This window comes from Microtus oregoni, unplaced genomic scaffold, assembly GCF_018167655.1.
Source record: "Microtus oregoni isolate MIOR12 unplaced genomic scaffold, Mior012 000094F_ref0000399, whole genome shotgun sequence".
In the NCBI taxonomy this organism is placed as follows: Eukaryota; Metazoa; Chordata; class Mammalia; order Rodentia; family Cricetidae; genus Microtus; species Microtus oregoni.
Genome location: NW_024544707.1, coordinates 2572064 through 2594262, shown reverse-complemented (window position 1 = coordinate 2594262; position 22199 = coordinate 2572064). Strand labels below are relative to the sequence as shown.

At 37.7% G+C, this 22199-nt stretch overlaps 1 protein-coding gene across 1 annotated transcript; it reads left to right on the top strand.

The window, feature by feature from the left end:
• The first annotated feature begins 586 nt into the window (after positions 1-586).
• Positions 587-1687, top strand: LOC121442690 (putative P2Y purinoceptor 10). Its single transcript, XM_041644298.1, has one exon. It carries the CDS (start codon positions 629-631, stop codon positions 1685-1687), a length of 1059 nt encoding a protein of 352 aa, XP_041500232.1. The 5' UTR covers positions 587-628.
• Positions 1688-22199: the final 20512 nt, after the last annotated feature.

Sequence of the window (22199 nt, the reverse complement as noted above, 5' to 3'; positions counted from 1 at the left end):
TTATAAGGTAGCTACTGAAAATGGATTAAAAATTCATTATCCTGGGGTTGATGACAATAACTTTGCTAGATCTCAAACTTTTTGGACAGAGACAGGTATACAAATGAAACATGGAACTTCACAAGGGTGATGGAATATTTGTCTGGGAGCTAATGGGTCATGAGATCTTGGCTGTTGGTTACCTGTGAATTTTGATGATTCTCTGTCAGAATAAAAACCCGAATAAAGTTACTGTCAAAATAACTATCTTTAACATTTTAGAAAATATCTCCCTAGCTACTATTTATCTCTTGGTAAATTGCTCCACTATTTTAATTCGACATAGATGAGAGCTTTTAAATTTATGAAAGATGACATTTTACCACCTCTGGTAGGAATACAACTAATATGCTGACCTGCCTCTGACCCTATCTTTATTCTATTTTCCATAGAAACCACCACACAAAGGCTTTTCCTAAGGAAGGAACATAATTGCACAAGTTGGGAAGTCACCGCACAAACAGTATGAGAGTTAAGTGCACTGATCTGCAAATGCCATTTCAGTACACCCTCTTGGCATCCACCTATATCTTTGAACAGGAGCCATAACTCTATAGGTCACCTTGATGAACATACTGAGATACTCAAGATGGGCAGCAATAGTACCAGCACTGCTGAGAGTAATTGCAATGTCACATGTCTGACATTTCAGTACTCTCTCTATGCAACCACCTATATCTTCATATTCATCCCTGGTCTCCTGGCTAACAGTGCAGCCCTGTGGGTCTTGTGGCGCTTCATCAGCAAGAAGAATAAGGCCATCATTTTCATGATCAACCTCTCCGTGGCAGATCTTGCTCACGCCCTGTCCTTACCTCTCTGGATTTACTATTATATCAACCGTAATTGGCCATTCCAGAGGGCTCTTTGCCTGCTCTGCTTCTATCTGAAATATCTCAACATGTATGCCAGCATTTTTTTCTTGACATGCATCAGCCTTCAGAGATGCCTCTTTCTCCTCAAGCCATTCAGAGCCAGAAACTGGAAGCGTAGGTACGATGTGGCCATCAGTGTTGCCATCTGGGTCATCGTGGGTACTGCCTGTTTGCCACTTCCCATCCTGAGAAGTGCGGGCCTAGCCAACAACAGCGAATCCTGCTTTGCTGACTTAGGGCTTCATGACATTAGTATGGCTTCCTCCATCGGCATGGTGACGGCTGCTGAACTTGGAGGGTTTGTATTGCCTGTTGTAATTATTACATATTGCACATGGAAAACAAGAAAATCTCTACAGGAATTCCATGATCCACCCCAGAATATTAAAGAGAGGAAAAAGGCTTTGAGGATGGTCCTAATGTGTGCAGTGGTATTCATAGTGTGCTTCATGCCTTACCATCTCAACTTCCCGTTTTTTATGATGGTGAAGCAACACGTCTTCTCCAACTATTCTTTTATTAAAAGCACTCTGTGTTTTCACATCATTTCCCTGTGTCTTGCAAATCTGAATTGTTGTCTTGATCCAGTTGTGTATTATTTTATGACTTCTGAATTTCGTGATCAATTTTCAGAGCATGGTAGTTTGTTCATCCAGTCATGTGTGAGATGTAAGGACAGTACTTTGGAAATTCATCAGAGGAATGAGAATCTTCAGACCATCTCTCTTGAATATTTGGATGTTCCAACACAATGTGATGAAATGATTATCTAGAATAACCTTTCTACTCTGTCAGGTTAGTCATGTCATTTCAAATTGATACTGAGTGTTGGGAAGAAACATCCACTTCAATCAAATAATCTGTCTACAGGAGTTCTCTATGCCAATATCATCTAGGGCCCTTCTGAGAAAAAGCTTTCTCTTCACACAACGTGATAGTCAACAGAAAGAGTCTCCTACCTATTCCTCAGTAATGGGGCCAATCGTCTCATCTTCACCTGAGAAAAATATATTAAAAAGTAATGGGCATGTACAAGTTATCTAAACATTGGGAAGTCTACATCAGAATATGACCCTAACTTTATTTAGAAAACATACACTACTTGTGCCAATTGGAAGGCTTTTTATATTAATATGAATTATGGAAATTACCAACATTATAACTTAAAATGTCTGTAAGATTTTTCCTCACCTTAAAAAATTATTTCAGATGAGCCTTTCTAAATTACCATGGAAACCACAATGCAAACACCGTAAATAGAATTGTGCTCTGCATATTTAACAAACTGGAGATTAAAATCTCAAAATGAAACCTTTTTGCCGAAATGTCTGTGAGTTTGTGATGTCTTGCATAGTTTTTGTTTACTGGCACTAATTGGGAAATATTCTCATTTATTTGTTTATTAAAATCAGCTGTGTCATTCTCTAGTTAGATTGATTGTTTCACATGTAACTTCAGACACAACTTCATTTGATACATTTAAATCAACAGATTAAAGAAGAATCACACAATACATGCAGTTTCATTCTGTTAAGGTTAAGTTGAGCTTAAGTTTTTATAAGGAAAATACTCCAATGAGCTGAATTGAATCCTATCATTAATGCAGAGCAAGCATTGCCATTTAATAAATCTTTGTTGTTGCATCATTACTAATATAAATCTTTCCCACTGGAAATTTTGAAGCCAACCATTTTCAAATATTGGCTATCATTAAAGTGAAATTTTATAAAGCAATGGTTAGTCTCAGAAAATGGCTATTTTTGTCTTGTCTCTATGTTTTGAATAGCCTTTAACTTTTTATTACATTTTTGGGTTAGTGTATAAGGGAGTGGATTTCATGAGATATTTCCATATGTATACATCATTGTACTTTCTTTTTTTTTGTACTTTCTTATTTACTCCCCCAGCCTTCTCTTGATTGTTCTCCAATTCTTATTGGTGCCCTTTATTTCTCCTGCATTCTCCTTTCTGCTATCTTGATACAAATGTTCTGTTACCTCTTGTATTTGATTACTCCCTTATTGTATGTTGCATGTATCACTTTACATCTCTCATTTCCCTCTCTACCTTCATGTTTCGTATATATATATTATATATGTACATATATATATATATATATATATATATAATGTGATCAAAATTTTGTTATTTGTCCAGGTATTTCTTTATAGTTTAATAAAATTCCATTGTTTATAATAGTACATTTCCTTGGTCCATTCATTTATTGATGGATATCAAAGATATGAACAGGATCTATATCTTTGCTATTGTGAATAGCTCAGAAATAAACATGCATGTGAAAATACCTTTCTAATATGATTTCTCACAACCCATAAATACAATAAATCATTGGATCTTGTCTTTAAATTGAATAAGCTAATCTCTTCTTATTGGTGTGTTAAAGCCATTTATATTTAACCTTGTTATTAACAGAGGTCTCCTAATTCATTTAATTCAATTGGATGTGGGTTTTTTTGTTTTGTTGCTTATTTATATATTTATTTTAATTCAGTTATTAAAAATTTCCACCTCCTCCCATTTCCCTCCCCCTCCCTCTCCAGTCCTAAGAGAAGTCAGGGTGCCCTGCCCTGTGGGAAGTTCAAGGCCCTCCCACCTCCATTCAGGTCTAGGAAGGTGTGCATCCAAACAGACTAGGCTTCCAAAAAGCCTTAGAATCAAAACCCGGTGTCATTATCATTGGTTTCTCAGTCCGTAATCATTGTCAGCCACATTCAGAGAGTCCGGATTGATCACATGCTCGTTCAGTCCAGTCCAGCTGGCCTTGGTGAGCTCCCATTAGATCAGCCCCACTATCTCTGTGAGTGGACGCACCCCTCGCGGTCTTGACTTCCTTGCTCATGTTCTCCCTCCTGCTCTTCATCTGCGCCTTGGGAGCTCAGTCCGGTGCTCCAATGTGGGTCTCTGTTTCTATCTCCATCCATCACCAGATGAAGGTTCTATAGTGATATCCAAGATATTCATCAGTGTGGCTATGGGAGAAGGCCAGTTCAGGCACCCTCTCCTCGGCTGCCCAAGGACCTAGCTGGGGAAATCCCCTTGGACACCTGGGAACCGCTCTGGAACCAAGTCTCTTGCCAACCCTAAAATGGCTCCATTAGTTAAGATATCTTCTTCCCTGCTCCCATATCCACCCTTCCTCCATCTTAACCATCCCATCCCCCCAAGCTCTCCCCATCCTCCCCTTCTCACTTCTCTCTCCCCATCTCCCATTATCCCCATCCCACCCCCACCCCCATGCTCCCAACTTTTGCCTGGCGATCTTGTCTACTTTCAATATCCAGGAGGATAACTACATGTTTTTCTTTGGGTTCACCTTCTTATTTAGCTTCTCTAGGATCAGGAATTATAGGCTCAAGAGCCTTTGTTTATGGCTAGAATCCACTTATGAGTGAGTACATACCATATTCATCCTTTGAGTCTGGGTTATCTCACTCAGGATAGTGTTTTCTATTTCCATCCGTTTGCATGCAAAATTCAAGATGTTATTTTTTTTTTTTTACCACGGAGTAGAATTCTAATGTGTATATTGCCACATCTTCTTTATCCATTCTTCTATTGAGGGGCACCTAGGTTGTTTCCAGGTTCTGGCCATTACAAAGAGTGATGCGATGAACAGAGTTGAACAAATGCTTTTGTAGTATGATTGGGCATTTCTTGGGTATATTCCCAAGAGTGGAATTGTTGGATGTGTTTTGGGTTGCTTGAATTTTATTATTGGTTGTTTTGTTTTCTCTAATAGAATTAGAGGTTTTCTGTGTTGGACATGATAGTTCCTTTCCTCACTTTCCTTGGTCATTTATTTTTTTCATAAAATATATATTTTTTTGTACTCCCATGAAAAGACTGTTTTTCTTTTCTGCATATAGGACTCTCTCTCTCTCTCTCTCTCTCTCTCTCTCTCTCTCTCTCTCTCTCTGTGTGTGTGTGTGTGTGTTATGCATGTCTCTGAGTGTGTGCACAGTGTTTACAGATAGAAGACAGAGTTTTGACCTTGTATATCTTTCTTGATCTCTCTCCATCTTACTTTTAGAGACAGAATATCTAGTACTGCCCCTGAGTTAATCACTTGGTTAGACTGGTACCCAATGAGAAGAATCTGCCTGTCTCTGACTCATCAGTATTAGAGTTGCAGATGCTTGCTATTGTGCCTGGCATTTACGTTGATACTGGGGATAGAAATTTGGAGACTCATGATTGTGCAACTTGGCACATCATGAATCTCCCCATCTCCGTCAATCTGTGGTATTATTTTAAACATTTTCTACAGTGCTTGTTTGGTGGCTTCGAACTGATAGTTTGGTTGGATATAGAAATGTTTGTTGGTACTCATTTAATTTGGGGCCATAAATTCTGTGGTTTCATGTCTTTAAGACTGCTGGTGAAGGAACTGTTATTATTCAGACATGCTTACATTTTGGGTGGGTTGTGTTTTCCATTGTCAGCCTTCAGCATTATATTTTTACCATTTGCTTATAATATCCTTTGATGCTGTTCTTCTCTAGTGATGTTTCTTTAGGGTTCTAAAGGCCACTTGTGCTTGGATGTCTATACAGATTTAATCAATTTTCTGCTGCAATTTTGTTGACTAGAAACTTGTGACTTTTGATTTTACCGCACCTTCATCTATCCCATGAGTTTCTGTGTTTGATATCTTGATACTATTCCAGAGTTTTGGGTCGGTGTGGTCATGCTCATTTATTTTTTCCATTACTAGCGTTTTAATGTAACACCTTGACCTTGACCTCTATCTGATGGTCTGTCATTTGTTTGTTTATTTATTTGTTTGTTTGTGGTACTTCTATTGCATTTTTAGAGTTATTGAAATCTTTATTTCTAACAGTCCTATTTGTTTTCAAATTCTGAATTTTCCTGATGAACTTCTCTTCCAAGCTTATGTCTTTTCCATCCTGTCTTTGAGTTTCATACATGTTGTTGACTTTCCTCTGTATGTTACTAGCTTTCTTGTCTAGGTCTTGGTTTAGTTTCCATGCCTTACTCATATACTTGTTTATAATCTCTTTCAGGTTGTTGCTAATTTTTGCTAATAACTTTTTGACTTCTAATTTCATATTTTACCCATGTCAGTATTTTTTTGTTATTGAGGAGCTATGATCATTTGGAGAAGTCATGTTGCATTATTTTTTGTTTGCTTCTGTGTTGCAGTTTGTATATACTTTGATTTTAATTTTTTTGTTGTTTTATTTGGAAATCTTCTTAGTAGTCTGCAGTAGTACTGAACAAGCATAAACCAACTGCTGTAGCAGCACCAAACCTAACTCTATCAGGTGTAGAAATGTATGCTCAAAATTAATTTAAACACACTAATATATCACCAATTACCACAAGGCAGTAAATATAAAAAGTAATATAGAGTGTGCTTTGAAATTAAAATGTACTTAGAGGAATTGTGGAAGCAGTGAGTGGGTGAGATGAAAGGAGGGCGGGAGACGGAAGAAATGGCAAAAGAAGCATTATTTAATAATTGAAAGCAAAGAAAAAGCACCAAAGAGGGATTATGATGAAGATGAAGAGAAAGGGGCCATAGGATTAGGAAAAAATAGGCAAAGATAATAAGTAAAAATGAAAAAGACATTACAATAATGAGAAAACACACAATCAAAATTAGATAATGTAATAAAGAGACTAAACATAAGAACAAAATTTCTGATAAGGAATCCCCTACCCTGGGTCATTCATGCTGCTGAATCTTCCTCTATGCTCCGCATTCGCAGCTGTCTGCTCACTCCTTTGGTGGATTTCATAGACTCTATTTGAAATAGGCTGGGTGTTGCTATCCTTCACAGGTGAATCTTGAAGTAGGTTCCAGTCCATCATATCATGAAGAAGTATTTTCTTAGCCTTTGCGGGTAAGAAAATTTTGTTTGAATTTCTTTAGTAATTTCTGATAATTAAAAAAAAAACCAAATTATATATTCTATGGGGGAAGAAAATAAGGTGATTTCTAGATTTTTCTAAATTATTCCAGGGATCTATATTTTAGAGCTGTATTCTGTAGAAATGTTAGTGTGGCTTTTTAAATACCTAAAACCTTTCCTCTTTTTTTATTTAAAAATATTTTTAATTTTACATACTAGCCCCAGTTCCCCCTCCCTCCCCTTCTCCCACCCTGTCACCTCGCCCCGTCCAACCCCCATCCACTTCTCAGGTGAGGAAAGGCCTCTTTCTGGGAATCAACAGAATCAGGTATACCAAGTTGAGTCTGAACCAAATCCCTTCCCCCTGTATCAAGGCTGAGAAAGGTATCCCAGGTATCCCTCCACAGGAAGTGGGCTCTAAAGAGCCTGCTCATGCATCCAGGATAATTTATGGTCTCACTGCCAGGCCCCCACAACAGATGAAGCCGCATAGCTGTTCTAAGCCCACATTCAGAGGGCTTAGTTCAGTTCAGTCCTATGCAGGGTCCTCAGCTGTCAGTCCAGAGTCCCCGGGCTTTCACTAACTCATGTCCACTGTCTCTGTGGTTTTCCCAATCATGATCTTCATCCCCATTGCTCATATGATCCTTTCTCCCTCTCTTCAATTAATCCCCAGGAGCTCAGAACAGTGCTTAGTTGTGGATCACCGCATCTGTTTCAGTCAGTAACTGGATGAAATTTCTATGATGACAAATCGGGCTGTCACTAATCTGGTTATACGGAAAGGCCAGTTCAGGCACCTTCTCCACTATTACTAGGAGTCTTAGCTGGGGTCATCCTTGTGGATTTTTTTGGAATTTTCCTAGCACCTGGTTTCTCCCTGCCACTACAATGGCTCCCTTCATTAAGATATCTCTTTCATTGCTCTCCCTCTCTGTCTCTTCCCCAACTCAGCCATATCAAGTCCTGATGTTCCCTTACCTTATCCCCTCTCTTTTACTACCCTTCCTAGTTGACCCAGGAGATTTTAACTATTTCCCTTTCCTGGGGCCCTCCATGTGTGTCTTTCTTAGGGTCCTCCTTTTTTTCTAGCTTTTCGGGAGTTGTGGATTATAACATGCTTACATTTGCTTTGCATTTAAAATTCACTTAGGAGTGAATACATACTGGGTTTGTTTTTCTTAGTCTGGGTTACCTCACTTAGGATGATTTTTTTCTATATTCATCCATTTGCCTGCAATTTTCAAGATGCCATTGTTTTTTTTCCTGCTGAGTAGTACTCTATTGTGTAAGTGAATGACATTTTCTTTTTTAATGGCTTTTTAAAATTGACTTTTATCGAGCTCTACATTTTTCTCTGTTCCCCTCCCCTTGCTGCCTCTCCCCTCCTCTCCAACCCTCCCCCAAGGTCCTCATGCTCCCAATTTACTAAGGAGATCTTGTCTTTTTCTACTTCCCATGTAGATTAGATCTATGTATGTCTCTCTTAGTGTCCTCATTGTTGTCTAAGTTGTCTGGGATTGTGATTTGTAGGCTGGTTTTCTTTGCTTAATGTTTAAAGACCACTTATAAGTGAGTACATGTGATAATTGTCTTTCTGTGTCTGGGTTACCTCATTCAAAATGATGTTTTCTAGATCCATCCATTTTCTTGCAAAATTCAAGATGTTATTTTTTTCTGCTGTGTAGTACTCCATTGTGTAAATGTACCACATTTTCCTTATCCATTCTTTAGTCAAGGAGCATTTAGGTTGTTTGCAGGTTCTGGCAATGACAAACAATGCTGCTATGAACACAGTTGAGCACATGTCCTTGTGGCACAATTGAGCATCCTTTGGATATATACCCAAAAGTGGTATTACTGGGTCTTGAGGAAGGTTGTTTCCTGATTTTCTGATAAATCACCATATTGACATTCAAAGGAACTGTACCAGCTTGCATTCCCACCAGCAAAGCAGAAGTGTTCCCTTTACCCCAAAACCTCTCCAGCATAAGTTGTCATCAGTGTTTTTGATCTTGACCATTCATACAGGTATAAGATGGAATCTCAGAGTTGTTTTGATTTGTATGTCTCTGATGATTAAGGATGTTGAACATTTCCTTAAGTGTCTACAGAATGGGAAAAGATCTTCACTAACCTCATATCAGACAAAGGTCTGATCTGCAAAATATACAAAGAACTCAAGAAATTGGCCATCAAAAGAACGAATAAACCAATAATAAAATGGAATACAGACCTAAACAGAGAACTCTCAACAGAGGAATCTAGAATGGGTGAAAGGCATGACATTTTCTTTATCCAGTCTTTGGTTGAGGAGCATCTAGGTTTTTTCCAGGTTTTCGCTATTACAAGTAGTGCTGCTATAATCACAGTTGAACAAATATCTTTGTGGTATGATTGTGCATCCTTTGGGTATATGCCCAGAAGTGTAAATACCTGAACACTTAAAGCTTCACATTAAGTAAAAACAGCATACACATACACATATGTTCTTACCACTTATCCAATGTATCCTAATCAATGTAGCGTGTGTACTAAGAAAGAAGCACTGACACAGATTGAGATTAATTTTATATCATTGGGTTTTAGTTTTGTCATCTTTATGAAAGTAGGCTGCATTAGATGAAATCAATATGCAACATATTTTTTAAAAGCATCTTTTAAACATTGAACACTTTACAAGCATTTGTTGCTGCTACCATTATTTTATTACTTATGGACTGCTAACAATGGGGCTGGTAACATGACCTGGCCGGGAAAAGCAGTTAATATCAAGCCTAAGGACCTGAGTTCCATTCCTGTGACTCACATGGCAGAAAGAAAGACTTGACTCATTGCTTAAGCCTCAATATACATGCTATTGCAGGGGCGCACTCCTACTCCCCTCCACACATACACGAAATGAAATGCATTAAAAAAGTTCTTTAAAAGGGTAGGTAGGATTGTAAAAGCCAGAGAGGTCAAGGACACCATGAGAACACTGCCCACAGAATCAAATAACTAAGCAGTGTTCATAGTTTCAGTTCACAAAGACTGAAGCAGAAATCACAGGGCCTGCTAGGTCCTCTTCATATCCATTATCATTGTGTAGCTTGGTGTTCTTGTGAAACTACTAAGAGTGGAAGAGGAGGCTGTCTCTGACTTTTTTCTCTGCTTTTGGGACCCCTTTACTCCTACTGGTTGCCTTGTCCAGCCGTGATATGACGGTTTATGCCAAGTCATATTTTATCTTGTTGTGTTGTGTATGATTGATATCCTTGGTACCTTTGAGAGTCCTGCTCTTTTTTGAAGATAAACAGAAAATGGGTGGATCTTGGGGAGAGAAGTGGTAGGGGCACTGGGAGGAGTGGAGGGAGAGGAAACTGTGCTTGGGATATTATGCATTAGAGAAGAATGAAGAAATCTGTTTTAGGATCACTCAAGGTCACTATTATTATAAACATCAGCTGTTGTATTGTGATTCATTGCTTCTCTCTCATGTCTATTGAACCTCTTTGTTTCTAAAAAATGTACTTATGAAATACAATTCTTTATTTTTATTATATTTATAGTGCTTTAACTTTTCAAAATATAATCTCTCAAAATTTTCTCCTGATAATAAGCCTAATTTTATCCCTGGCTTAGAAAGCACAGCAGTCAATGTATCCAGAGCAATTTTTTAAAAAGAAGAAAAATACTGCTTATTTTTATTTTATTTGACTAGTTTGTCTTCTAGAATGGGAAAATTTCTTATGGAACAAAGTAGATGAGTTTCAATTTATGGACTTTATGTTGTCTATTTTTGCAATTCAAGATTATTTTGTTTCCTTCCTGGCTCTATCAACTATGTTTAGATAGGTAAAGTTGCCAGACATAAGAGGTCTGAATACTTAAAGCATGATTAGTTGTTTTTGACACCTAGAATGTCTTTGAATATAACTATTGCTATATATGTCTATAATTGACTTTCCAAAGTCATTACTTGCTTCATCAAGAGCTAGTATATTTGGAACTACTTCATTTCTCTTAGTGAGGTTGTTTTTTCTGTGCCATAATGTTCTTGAGAAAACATCACTCACTATGGGGACTACTTCATTCCTCTTTATGTACATTTTGTAGAAATTCCCTTATGCATTTCAGATTTTATTTCAGAGACATTAATCCAGTTTTGGAAACTTGCCTATTACTAGCATGAATAATGAACATTAGTCACCAAATTTGGAGAACTGTGCACATACACACACACACACACACACACACACACACAGTGGGGGGAGGGGAGAAACAGAGACAGAGAGAAAAAATAAAACAGTCTAACTTTTGAACATTTTTGAAGTAATAAGAACTCTCCATAAATCTCCTATCACTCTGAGATTAGAGGAAGGGTTACGCACAGATACCTTGATCCAGTACCTAGGTATTGGTATCCAGTATTCTAGAGCTTTACAACTAATCAATTCTGTCTTTTAATTTCCTGTTTCAAAATACAGGTGAGAGAATTTTTTAATATTGATTGGAACTATGATATAGCTAATTGATAGTACGTAGAACTGGACCCTAGCAGCATTTCTGCCCCTTCTTAACTGTATAATCTAGACCAAGATGGTTTTTTATCCCGGTTCTTTTCTCTGCTGTGATGTCATGATAACATTTGAACGTTAAACTTCATGAAACTCATGAAACTCTAGTAAGAAATATAGATAAGAAAGCTTTTTGTATTATAATGGATGTTAAAACATGAGGACACAGGGAAGGCATAGTATCAACAGAGTCAAAAGCTCAATGAGATGGCTTAGCAGAGAGTAATGATTGTTTCCAAGTCTGAAAATCTGAGTTGTGTCTCTGGAACCTACACCACAGGGGAAGGATTGTTTGGGAAGTCTGTCTCTATGTGTTGCTTTTATTGGTTAGTGAATAAAGCTGTTTCGGTCAGTGGCTTAGCAGAGTAGGGTAAGGCAGGAATTCCAGGCAGGCAGAGACAGAGGAAAAAGAAGGTGGAGTCAGGGAGATAGTATTATTTGACTAGGGAGGAAATACAGTCAAGCAGCTTCCAAAATGTGCAATATATGACAGCGATAACTGGCTATCTGAAAATTCACCCAAAGTCTCATTTGCAATGTTGAAGCAACCAACTTTGGCTAAGGACTAGAGTAACTGACAGACCATTTTCAGTGGTAGGAACATTTTCAGAACTGTCTGTCTTACCCTGTCTTGGGAAGGTTTGGCAGTCTTTTTCCTTGTGTCCTGCTTATCCAATTCAGATACCATGTACTTTGTCACTAGTTGAGGCACAGGCAGTTCCTTGCCCTATGGGAAGTCCTTCTGTATATGTGTTGCTTTTATTGTTTAATAAAAAAACTGGTTTTGGCCTATGGCTTAATAAGAGAGAGAGAGAGAGAGAGAGAGAGAGAGAGAGAGAGAGAGAGAGAAGGCAGAGTCAATGAGCCACCTTGCCAGTAGGCAATGAACCTCATGGCAAAATATAAAATAATAGAAATGGGTTAACCAAAGATATAAGAGTTAGACAGAAATGTGCTTAAGCTATTGGCCAAACAATATTGCAATTAATACAGATTTCCGTGTGAGTATTTCGGGAGGCTGGGAGGCTGGGAAACAAACACGCAGCCTCCCACAACAGAAAGAGATAACCAATTCCTGAAAGTTGTTCCACATTCATGCAGCTTCTATTTTCTTAAGTGTTATAGGCCTATTTAAATTGTTTATCTGATCTTGATTTAATTTTAGTATGTGGCACCTATCAAAAGAAGTGTCCATTTCTTTTAGATTTTTCTATTTTTTTTTAAGAATACAGGATTTTGTAGTATGACTTAATGATTCTTTGGATTCCCTTGGTTCTGTAGTTATGTCCCATTTTTGTTACTGATTTTATTGATTTGAATATTCTCTCTTTGAGTTTTGGTAAGTTTGGATAAGGGTTTATCTATTTTGTTGATTTTCTCAAAGAACCAACTCTTTGTATCATTGATCGCTTGTTTCTATTCTGCTGATTTCAGCCTGCAATTTGATTATTTTTTTGACATCTATTCTTTTTGGGTATTTGTTTCTTTTTTTTCTGGAGTTTTCATGTGTTTTGTTAAGTTGCTAGTATGAGATCTCTGAAATTTCTTTATGAAGATTCTTTTAGTGCTATAAACTTTCTCTTAGCACTACTTTCACTAAGTCCCATAAGTTTGGGTATGTTGTGCACTCATTTTTATTGAATTCTAGGAAGTCTTTAATTTCATTTCTGCCTTGACCCAGTAGTCATTCAGTAGAGAATTGTTCAGTTTTCCATGAGTTTGCAGGCTTTATGTTGTTGTTGAAATTTAGCTTTAGTCCTTGATGGTCTGATAGGGTGCAGGGAGTTCCTTCAGTTTTCTTGTATCTGTTGAATCTTGCTTTGTTACAGAGTATGTGGTCAATTTTGAAAAAAAGTTTTGTGAGATTCTGAGAAGGTACTTTCTTTTGTGTTTGGGTGAAATATTCTGCAGATATCTGTAATATTAATTTATTGTATAACATCTGTTAGATCCATTATTTCTATTTTTAGATTTTGTCTGTCCATTGGTAAGAATGAAGTATTGAAGACTCTCAGTATTAATGTTTGAGGTTTGATGTGTGACTTAAGCTTTACTAATGTTCTTTTACAAATGTGACTGTTCTGGAGAGGTCTTCTTGGTGCATTTTTCATTTGATGAGTATGAAGTATCCCTTATCATCTCTTTTGATTAATTTTGGTTGAAAGTCTACTTTGTTAGATATTAAAATAGCTATACCAGCTTGCTTCCTGGATCCATTTGCTTGAAAAACCATTTCCCAACCCTTTACTCTGAAACAATGTATGTCTTTGATGTTGAAGTGTGTTTCTTGTATGCAGTAGAAGGATGGAACCTGGTTTTGCATCCATTCTGTTAGCCTATAATTTTCTTTTGGAGAATTGAGTCTATTAATACTGAGAGATATTAATAACCAATGATTGTTAATTCCTGTTATTTTGTTGGTAGTGGTAGCAGTAGTACGTACATGTGTGTTGTTTTCCTTCTTTTTGTTTTGTTGGTATGAGATTATTCATTTCCTGTGTTTTCATGGGTGTAATTAGCCATCTTGGGTTGGAGTTTATCCTCTAGTACCTTCTGGAGGGATGGATTTATGGGTAGATGTTGTTTATATTCAACTTTGCCAAGGAATATTTAGTTTTCTCCATCTATGGTGATTAAAAATGTTTAAGGGTTGGCATCCATGATCTCTCAGAGTCTACGAGACCTTTGTCCATGCCCTTCTGGCTTTCAGAGTCTCCATTGAGAAGTCAGGTATAATTCTAATAAGTCTGTCTTTATAGGTTACTTGGCTTTTTCTCCTTGAAGCTTTTAATATTCTTTATTTCTTCTGCATGTTTAGTGTTTTAATCATTTTGTGGCAGGGGAACTTCTTTTTCTGGTCCAATCTATTGGTGTTCTGTATGATTCTTGTACTTTTATAAGCATGTCCTTAATATTAATGTCTCAGTCAGGGTTTTTATTGCTGTGAAGATAAACCATCATCACAAGAACTCATATAGAGGAGAAACATTTCACTGGGATGGCTTAAATTTTCAGAGGTTTAATTCATTACCATCATGGTGTGACATGGGGGCATGAAGGCAGACATGGTTGTGGAAAAGGACCTGAGAGACCTACATTTTGACCCACAGACAACAGAAAGTGATCTGAGATACTGGGAGTGGCTTGAGCATATATAAGACCTTAAAGCTGTCCTCTGCAGTTACACACTTTCTCTATCAAGGCCATACCTACTCCAATGACATCACACCTTTTAAAAGTGCCCATCCCAATAAGCATCTATGGGCAATTAGACTAAAACTACCATAGTAAGAAAATTTTTATTCTATGGTTTTGCTAAAAAAATATTTTCTGGAAATTGTGATATAGGTGATGAAGTTTAGCTCCCTACAGTTGATGATTTCTGTTGAATTTTCAGTTTTTTTTTTTTGAGCTTGCAACTGGGAGATTGACCATGTTCTGGTGAGTATATGGGTATTGGGGCAACACAAATTGTGCTTCTTATTTCCTCCTCCTCCTCCTCCTCCTCCTCCTCCTCCTCCTCTTTCTATTCTTTTCATCTTCTGCTCCTGCTTCCTCTTCCTCCTCCTCCTCCTCCTCCTCCTCCTCCTCTTCTTCTTCTTCTTCTTCTTCTTCTTCTTCTTCTTCTTCTTCTCCTCCTCCTCCTTCTCCTTCTCCTTCTTCTTCTTTTTTTTTGGGGGGGCAGGGGTTTGAAAGTTACAAGAGTAGGAATTAGACCTGGGAGGACTGGGAAGTGAATATGATTGGGTTTCATGATGTGAAACTCTCAAATAATCAACAAAAGTGTTACAAAAAGGAACAATTTTTTTCTGGGCCTTTGAGCTGGGATTCTTCTCATTCTTGTATTCTTATTATTTCTATGTTTGTACTTTTCATAGCATCATAGATTTCCTCAGTGTTTTGTGTCAGGAAATTTTGAAATTTAACATTTTCTTTGATCAATGTATAAATTTCTTCTATAGTATCTTCTATGTCTGAAATTATCTCTTCCATCTCTTCTATTCTGTTGGTAATGCTTGCGTCTAAAGATTTAATGGGAGCTCACCAAGGCCAGCTGGACTGGGACTGATGGAGCATGTGATCAGACTGGACTCTCTGAACGTGGTGGACAAGGAGGGCTGACTGAGAAGCCAAGGGCATTGGCACTGGGTTTTGATCCTACTGCATATACTGGCTTTGTGGGAGCCTATTCTGTTTGGATGCTCACCTTCCTAGACCTGGATGGAAGGGGGAGGACCTTGGACTTCCCACAGGGCATGGAACCCTGACTGCTCTTTGGACTAGAGGGAGGGGGAGAGGATGGGGAAGGAGGAGGGAAATGGGAGGAGAGGAGGAAGTGGAAATTTTTAATTAAAAATAAATAAATAAATGGAAAAAAGAACTAAAAAAAAGATTTTCCAATTCTAGTATTACCTCGGTTTGTGTTTTCTTTATTGCTTTTCTTTCCATTTTCAGGTCCAGAGCAGTTTTATTCTTTTCCTTCAGCTTTTTTCCCCTTGGCTTACTTTAAAGGATTTATCCATTTGCTCCAATTGTTTGTGTTTTCCTGGATTTCTTTAAGGGATTTCTTCATTTCCTCCTTATGGAACTCTACCATCTTCATAAAGTTGGTTTTAAGGTCATTTTCATGAGCTTCAGCTACACTGGAATATCTAGGGCTTCCTATAGTAGGACAGCTGTCTCTAGGGGACATATTGTTGATTTTGTTTTTATACTGGCCTCTATGCATCTGGGTTTGAGGTAATTATAGGTTTAAGTGCTGATTTTAGAGTTTGTCTTTAATAGATGGGTGTTTTTTCCTTTGGTTTCTGTTTCCTTTCTGGTCTTCTGGCCTGAGTGGCCTATGGTTCTCATGACCAGAGAGTCCTCTGCTCCAATAGGGTGTCTCAACTGGGGTTTTGGCAGCCTGTTTGACCTCCTTCTGGGTGCTAGCATTGGCCTTGGCATTCTGGGGTTCTGAAAACTAGTGTGGCCTCTGGTAGAGCAGGGGCCTTCTGGCAGAGTTGTGCTAGATTGATTAAGAATGGTCACCATAACAGTCCTCCACTGCTGATAGGAGTGCAAACTTGTACAGCCACTTTGGAAATCAGTATGATGACTTTTCAGAAAATTAGAAATCACTCAATCTCAAGCTCCAGCAGTACCACTCTTAGGCACATACTCAAAGGATGCTCAATCATAACACAAGGACACTTCCTCAACAATATTCATAGAAGCATTATTTATAGTAACCAGAACCTGGAAACAATCTAGATGTTTCTCAACTGAAGAATGGATAAAGAAATTGTGGTACATTTACACAATGGAGTGTCACTTAGCTGTGAAAAACAATGGCATCATGAAATTTGCAGGTAAATAAATAGAGCTAGAAAAAAAACATTCTGAATGAGGTAACCCAGACTCATAAATGCAAACATGGTATATTCTCACTCATAAGTGGATATTAGATGTAAAACAAAGGATAACTAGACTACAATCTACAGATCCAGAGAATCTGGGTAACAACGAAGACCCTAAGAGGGACACATGGGTCACCTTGGGAAGGGGAATTAGATGAGATTTCCTGGGTAAACTGTGGGGAGGGCATAATGTGTAGGGAATGGGAGAAGAGAACATGAGGGAATGGGATGGTCGGAGGGGGGGAGGGAGTGATGGAGAGGGAGAGAAATGAAAGAGGGATCTTGATAGAGAGAGTCACTATGGGGTTAGAGAGAAACCTGGTGCTAGGGAAATTCCCAAGAATCCACAAGGATGATCCCAGTTAAGACTCCTAGCAATAGTGGAGAGGATACTCAAACTGTCCTTCCCCTATAATCAGATTGGTCAATACCCCAAATATCATCATAGAGCCTTTTCCCAGTAACTGATGGAACCAGATGCAGAGATCCACAATCAAGCACCAGGCCAGGCTCCAGGAATCCAATCAAAGAGAGGGAGGATGGGGGCTGGAGAGATGGCTCAGTGGTTAAGAGCATTGCCTGCTCTTCCAAAGGTCCTGAGTTCAATTCCCAGCAACCACATGGTGGCTCACAACCATCTGTAATGAGGTCTGGTGCCCTCTTCTGGCCTGCAGACATACACACAGAATTGTATACATAACAAATAAATAAATAAAAAAATAAAAAAGAGAAAGGGAGGATGTATTATATAAAGGAAAGGAGGTCAAGCTCATGATGGATAAATTTACAGAGACAGCTGAACCTAGCTCCTGGAATCTCATGAGCTCCAGACAGAATGCTGTGGAACCTCCATGGGACTGAAGTAGGCCCTCCATATGTAGGAGACAATGGTGAAGTTTGGACTATCAGAGAGGCCCCTGATGCAGCCTTAATGCAGGGGAAGACTTGGTACTTCTCCAATTTAATGTGCCAGACTTTGTTGAATCACAATGATAGCCTTTACGCGCTGAAAGGAGTGGATGGAGCACAGGCTGGTAGGAGGCAAGGTGGGGGAAAGAGAGCTGGGGGAAATGTAGTTAGAATGTAAAATGAAATTAAAAATAAATTATTAAAAGAATGGTTCCTATAAGCTCATATATTTGAATATTTGGTTTCCAACTGTTTAGGAATAATTAGGAGGAATGGCCTTGTTGGAGGAGGTGTGTCACTTTGGTTTTGAGCTTTCAAAAGTCTACACTAAGTCCAAGCCCCCCCTCCTTCCCTCTCCCCCCTCTCTCTCTGCCTCTATCTTGGCAATAATATTGGCAATAATATGCAAGTCCTCAACTAACTCTACAGCTCCAATCCTACCTTCCTGCCACAATGCTTCCCACCATTATGATCATGGACTTACCCACTAAAATTGTAAGCAAGCTCCCACTAAATGCTTTTCTTTTTGTAAGTTGTCTTGAACCTGGTCTCTTTTCACTATAATAAAACAATAACTAAGAAAAATGCCATCTCAGAAGTATAGCTTATCATATCCCATAATTTAATGTTAAAGTAAGCATAAAAGCCAATTTTAAGTTAAAAATTTAAAAATGGAAAAAAGTGTTCACTCTTTTAACCATAGGATATAAAAATTAAAAGTACTTTGAGATTTAATCTTACCCCAGTGTGTTAACTTGGCTAAGATTAAGAGAACTGATGACAGCAAACATTGGGGAGGATGTGGGAGATGGGAAACCCTCATGCGCTGTTGGTGGTAGTGCACACTTATGCAACTACTGTGAAAATCAGTGTGGTGATTCCTCAGAACCCTATAATGTTCATACCACTATTGCACTGGTGGGCATATCTTGTCACACAGGTCATCACTGTAGGTCACAGGGTTCACAGGTGGCTAAGACTGTTGATTATATTGTTCCCAGCAGTCTAAATAAGCAGCATATAGTACTATTCTAGCAAGCCAGCAGGGTGAAATCTTCCTGGTTAGTATGAGTTTGAACTGTTTATCCTCACATGTGCAATCCTTTTATTTTTATTATCAAACATTTAGATTACCTAGAAACAGGGATAGTTATCTCTAATTTTATAAAATAGCTTAGCAGAACTTTTTTTCTTTTTCTTCCTTTTTTTTAACTGAGCTCTACATTTTTCTCTGCTCCTCTTCCTGCCTCTCCCCTCCCCTTCAACCCTCTCCCAAGGTCCCCATGCTCCCAATTTACTCAGGAGACCTTGTCTTTTTCTACTTTTATATCACATAACATTCTGCCAATTTGAAAATTGATATATTTCATATGACCTTACTTGTTTTACATAATTGATTTATAATTATTCATTTCTTAATTATTTAATAATTTAAATAAGAATAATGATATATATATATATATCAAAACAGTGATAACCAACATCCATATACCATCATTTTAAAATAGAGGGTGACAAATATACCCTTTGAGAGGTTCAATGTGTCACAATTCCTCTCTGGGACTTACTTTTTTCTTTTTACAATTTTTGCTTTTATTTTTTATTTTATTTTTTTGAGATTATATCATTTTCTCTTCCTTTTCCTCTTCCAAAACTCTCTCACATATTCTTACTCTTTTTATTAGCTGTTTTACATACATATTTATGCATATGTACATGTATATTCACAAATATATAAGTACAACCTACACCATCTGCATTATGTTATCTGTGTGTAGGCTTTTAGGGCTAACTTTTTGGTATAGTATTATGCATTTTTCTCCTCCCTCCTCCCCCTCCCACCACTTTCTTTCTAATGGCTTCTTTTTCTGTGTGTGTATTGTTATATACACAGAAAGACATATACGAATAAATATATAAATAAAACTTGATGAATCCATTTGTAATATATATATATATATATATATATATATATATATATATGGCTGACCACTGTTATTGGATATACAATTAGGTGGCTCAACCATGGGAAGGACTATTCTGCTTTTCTTAGCAGCCATTAATTGCTTCTAGCTTTATATCTAAAGGTGGGGTCCCATAGAATTTTCCCCATGGATGTGCAATACATACTTTTAGTTTCTTGATTCCGACATTCCAATTAGTAATGACTTCTTAGATTTATATTGTTTTCTTAAAAACTCATTAATGCAGGAGCGTTTCCCATGGGCAAATCAAGGCATAATAATTATATCATAAGATGCAGATCTCAAAGTTTTCATTAGATTAAAATGGTGACTCAAACTTTTACTCTGTCAAAGGAACCGTTTTCACATTATCTGTGTCACATTTTATTTGTGTTCTGACTCTTAGGGACAGTTTATTTTCATCCTAATCTCAGCAATGCAATTCTGAAGGAGGCTGTGGAGTTTCAAGTCTTGGCAACTGTGGGGTTAAATGTCAACTTAGTCATTAATTATTTGGCTTTTTGTGAGTTATTTGGTTGCTCAAAGATTTTATTTTCTAAGTGGTAACTGAAGCTATAATTTCATACCTTATAGCTCTGGCATGAGAATGGAGAGAAAATATATATTAAAACTCTTTCCACCACACGTGGTACTTATTAGACGTGAAATATATCTTAGTGATGGCAATCTATGTCATATGAAGTTGGATTACTGCAGATGATATTTTGTCATTATATCCTCTATATGTTTTAATATTGAATCTGTTGCATATGTGAATAAGCTTATACTCCGTATGTTTGCAGTCTGAAGGGTTTGGTTAGTGACAAAATGTGCAAATACTTTTTCTCCTTGATATCTTTTCTCCAAATAGAGAAACAATTAAATTTTAAATTTTCTTTTAGACTAATTCATGAATGAATAAGTATTTTGACTGTATGTATATGTACTGCTTGCATGCCTAGTGCTCATGGACATCAGAAGAAAGTAGCAGATACTCTGGAACTGGAATAAAGAATGGTTGTGAACCACAATGAAGGTACTGGAAATGAAAGCCCAGTCTTGTGTAGGAGCAACAACAAATCTTGATCTAACAATACTTACTCTGATGAGAACTCAAATTGTTTCCAGTTCTCTAAGACTGACTTCTGACCTGTGTCTTTCTCCTCAGTGTTTCTAAATGTTATGCTAATGGGCATAAAATGGGTAACTAAAATTTGGCTGATTGTTAGGAGAGGAAGCTTTGCTGCTATAGAAAAAAAAAAAGAACACTGGCCTGCTTCTCAAAATCAACTGCGTGTTTTCCTGCTCATTTGCTAAGGCCTGACAGAAAACACTAAGTCTTTCTGGGCCTCAATTTCCTCTTTGTCAAACAAGGTGTTGAAATTTATGGTGACTGGTTTCCTGTTTTATTTCTGCCAGTCAGTTGTTCTGAAATGAATATTGCGTTTTCTCAACACACGCCAGGCACAATGATGCAAGTGAGACTTGGGGGAGGGGAGAACAGTTCATAAAGTCCAAAACCTCTGGGGGTAGAAGAAAGAAAGCTACAAAATACTAGGTTCTCTGAGTTGATTTGTGAGGTCTTATGTCTGATAACTCCCCAGGCAGGCCCCCTTATCTTTACTGTTTGTGTGGACTAATGTAGACAACAAAGAACAGTACTTTGGTCAGAGAGGAGCAAAGTGGAAACAGATTCAACTCCAATTAAACTTGAGAATAGAAAATGCCCATAAATGCCTGCTTCTTTTATGAGAAGTTTCTATTACAAATCTCTCCAAATCATTAGTGAAATATGTAGATTGAAATGAATATATACTTTACAATTTTATTTTTGTTTATTTAAATAACGGCAAGAAAATGTACCAGAGTTAAAATATTTATTTCCACAAAACAAAAATAATTGTTTGTGTTATATCATTTTCTAAGTTTTAAAAATACAACTTTTAGCCAAGCATGGTGACACAAACCATTATTCTTAGCACTAGTGAGGCTAAGACAAGAGAATCCTAAGTTTAAGACTGGCCTGGGCTGTATAGGGAGGCACTGTCTCAATAAAACAAAAAGGAAAAAAAAATCTTGGTTTACATATGGTCTAAAGGCTGACCACTTTTTATTGGACAATCAAAAGAGGGCTTATTTGGGGGAGAGGCTAATTATCCTTTACCCAGTATGTTGGTTGCCTGCTGTCTTAGTTACTATTCTATTGCTATGAAGAGACACCTTAACCAAGGCAGTTTATAAAAGGAAGAATTTAGCTGGGGGCTTGCTTATAGCTTCAAAGGCAGAGAGTATGGCAGCAGAAAAACAAGAATGGTGCTAGAGTAGTATCTAAGAACTTCCATTGTAATCCACAGGCAGAGAGGTAGAGAGGCAGAGAGGCAAAGAGAGACAGGTAGAGAAGCAGGGGAAGAGAAAGGGGGCCTGGGGTATTGACTTTTGAAACCTTAAAGTCCACTCCCCCAGTGATACATCTCTTCCAAAAAGGTCACAACTACCCCCAACAAAATGATACCTCCTAATCATTCTTAAACAGTTCCAAGAACTGGGATTATGAGCT

Bases quoted from the DNA above. Each gene is read 5' to 3' on its own strand.
- LOC121442690 (XM_041644298.1), top strand. From the start codon at position 629: ATGGGCAGCAATAGTACCAGCACTGCTGAGAGTAATTGCAATGTCACA.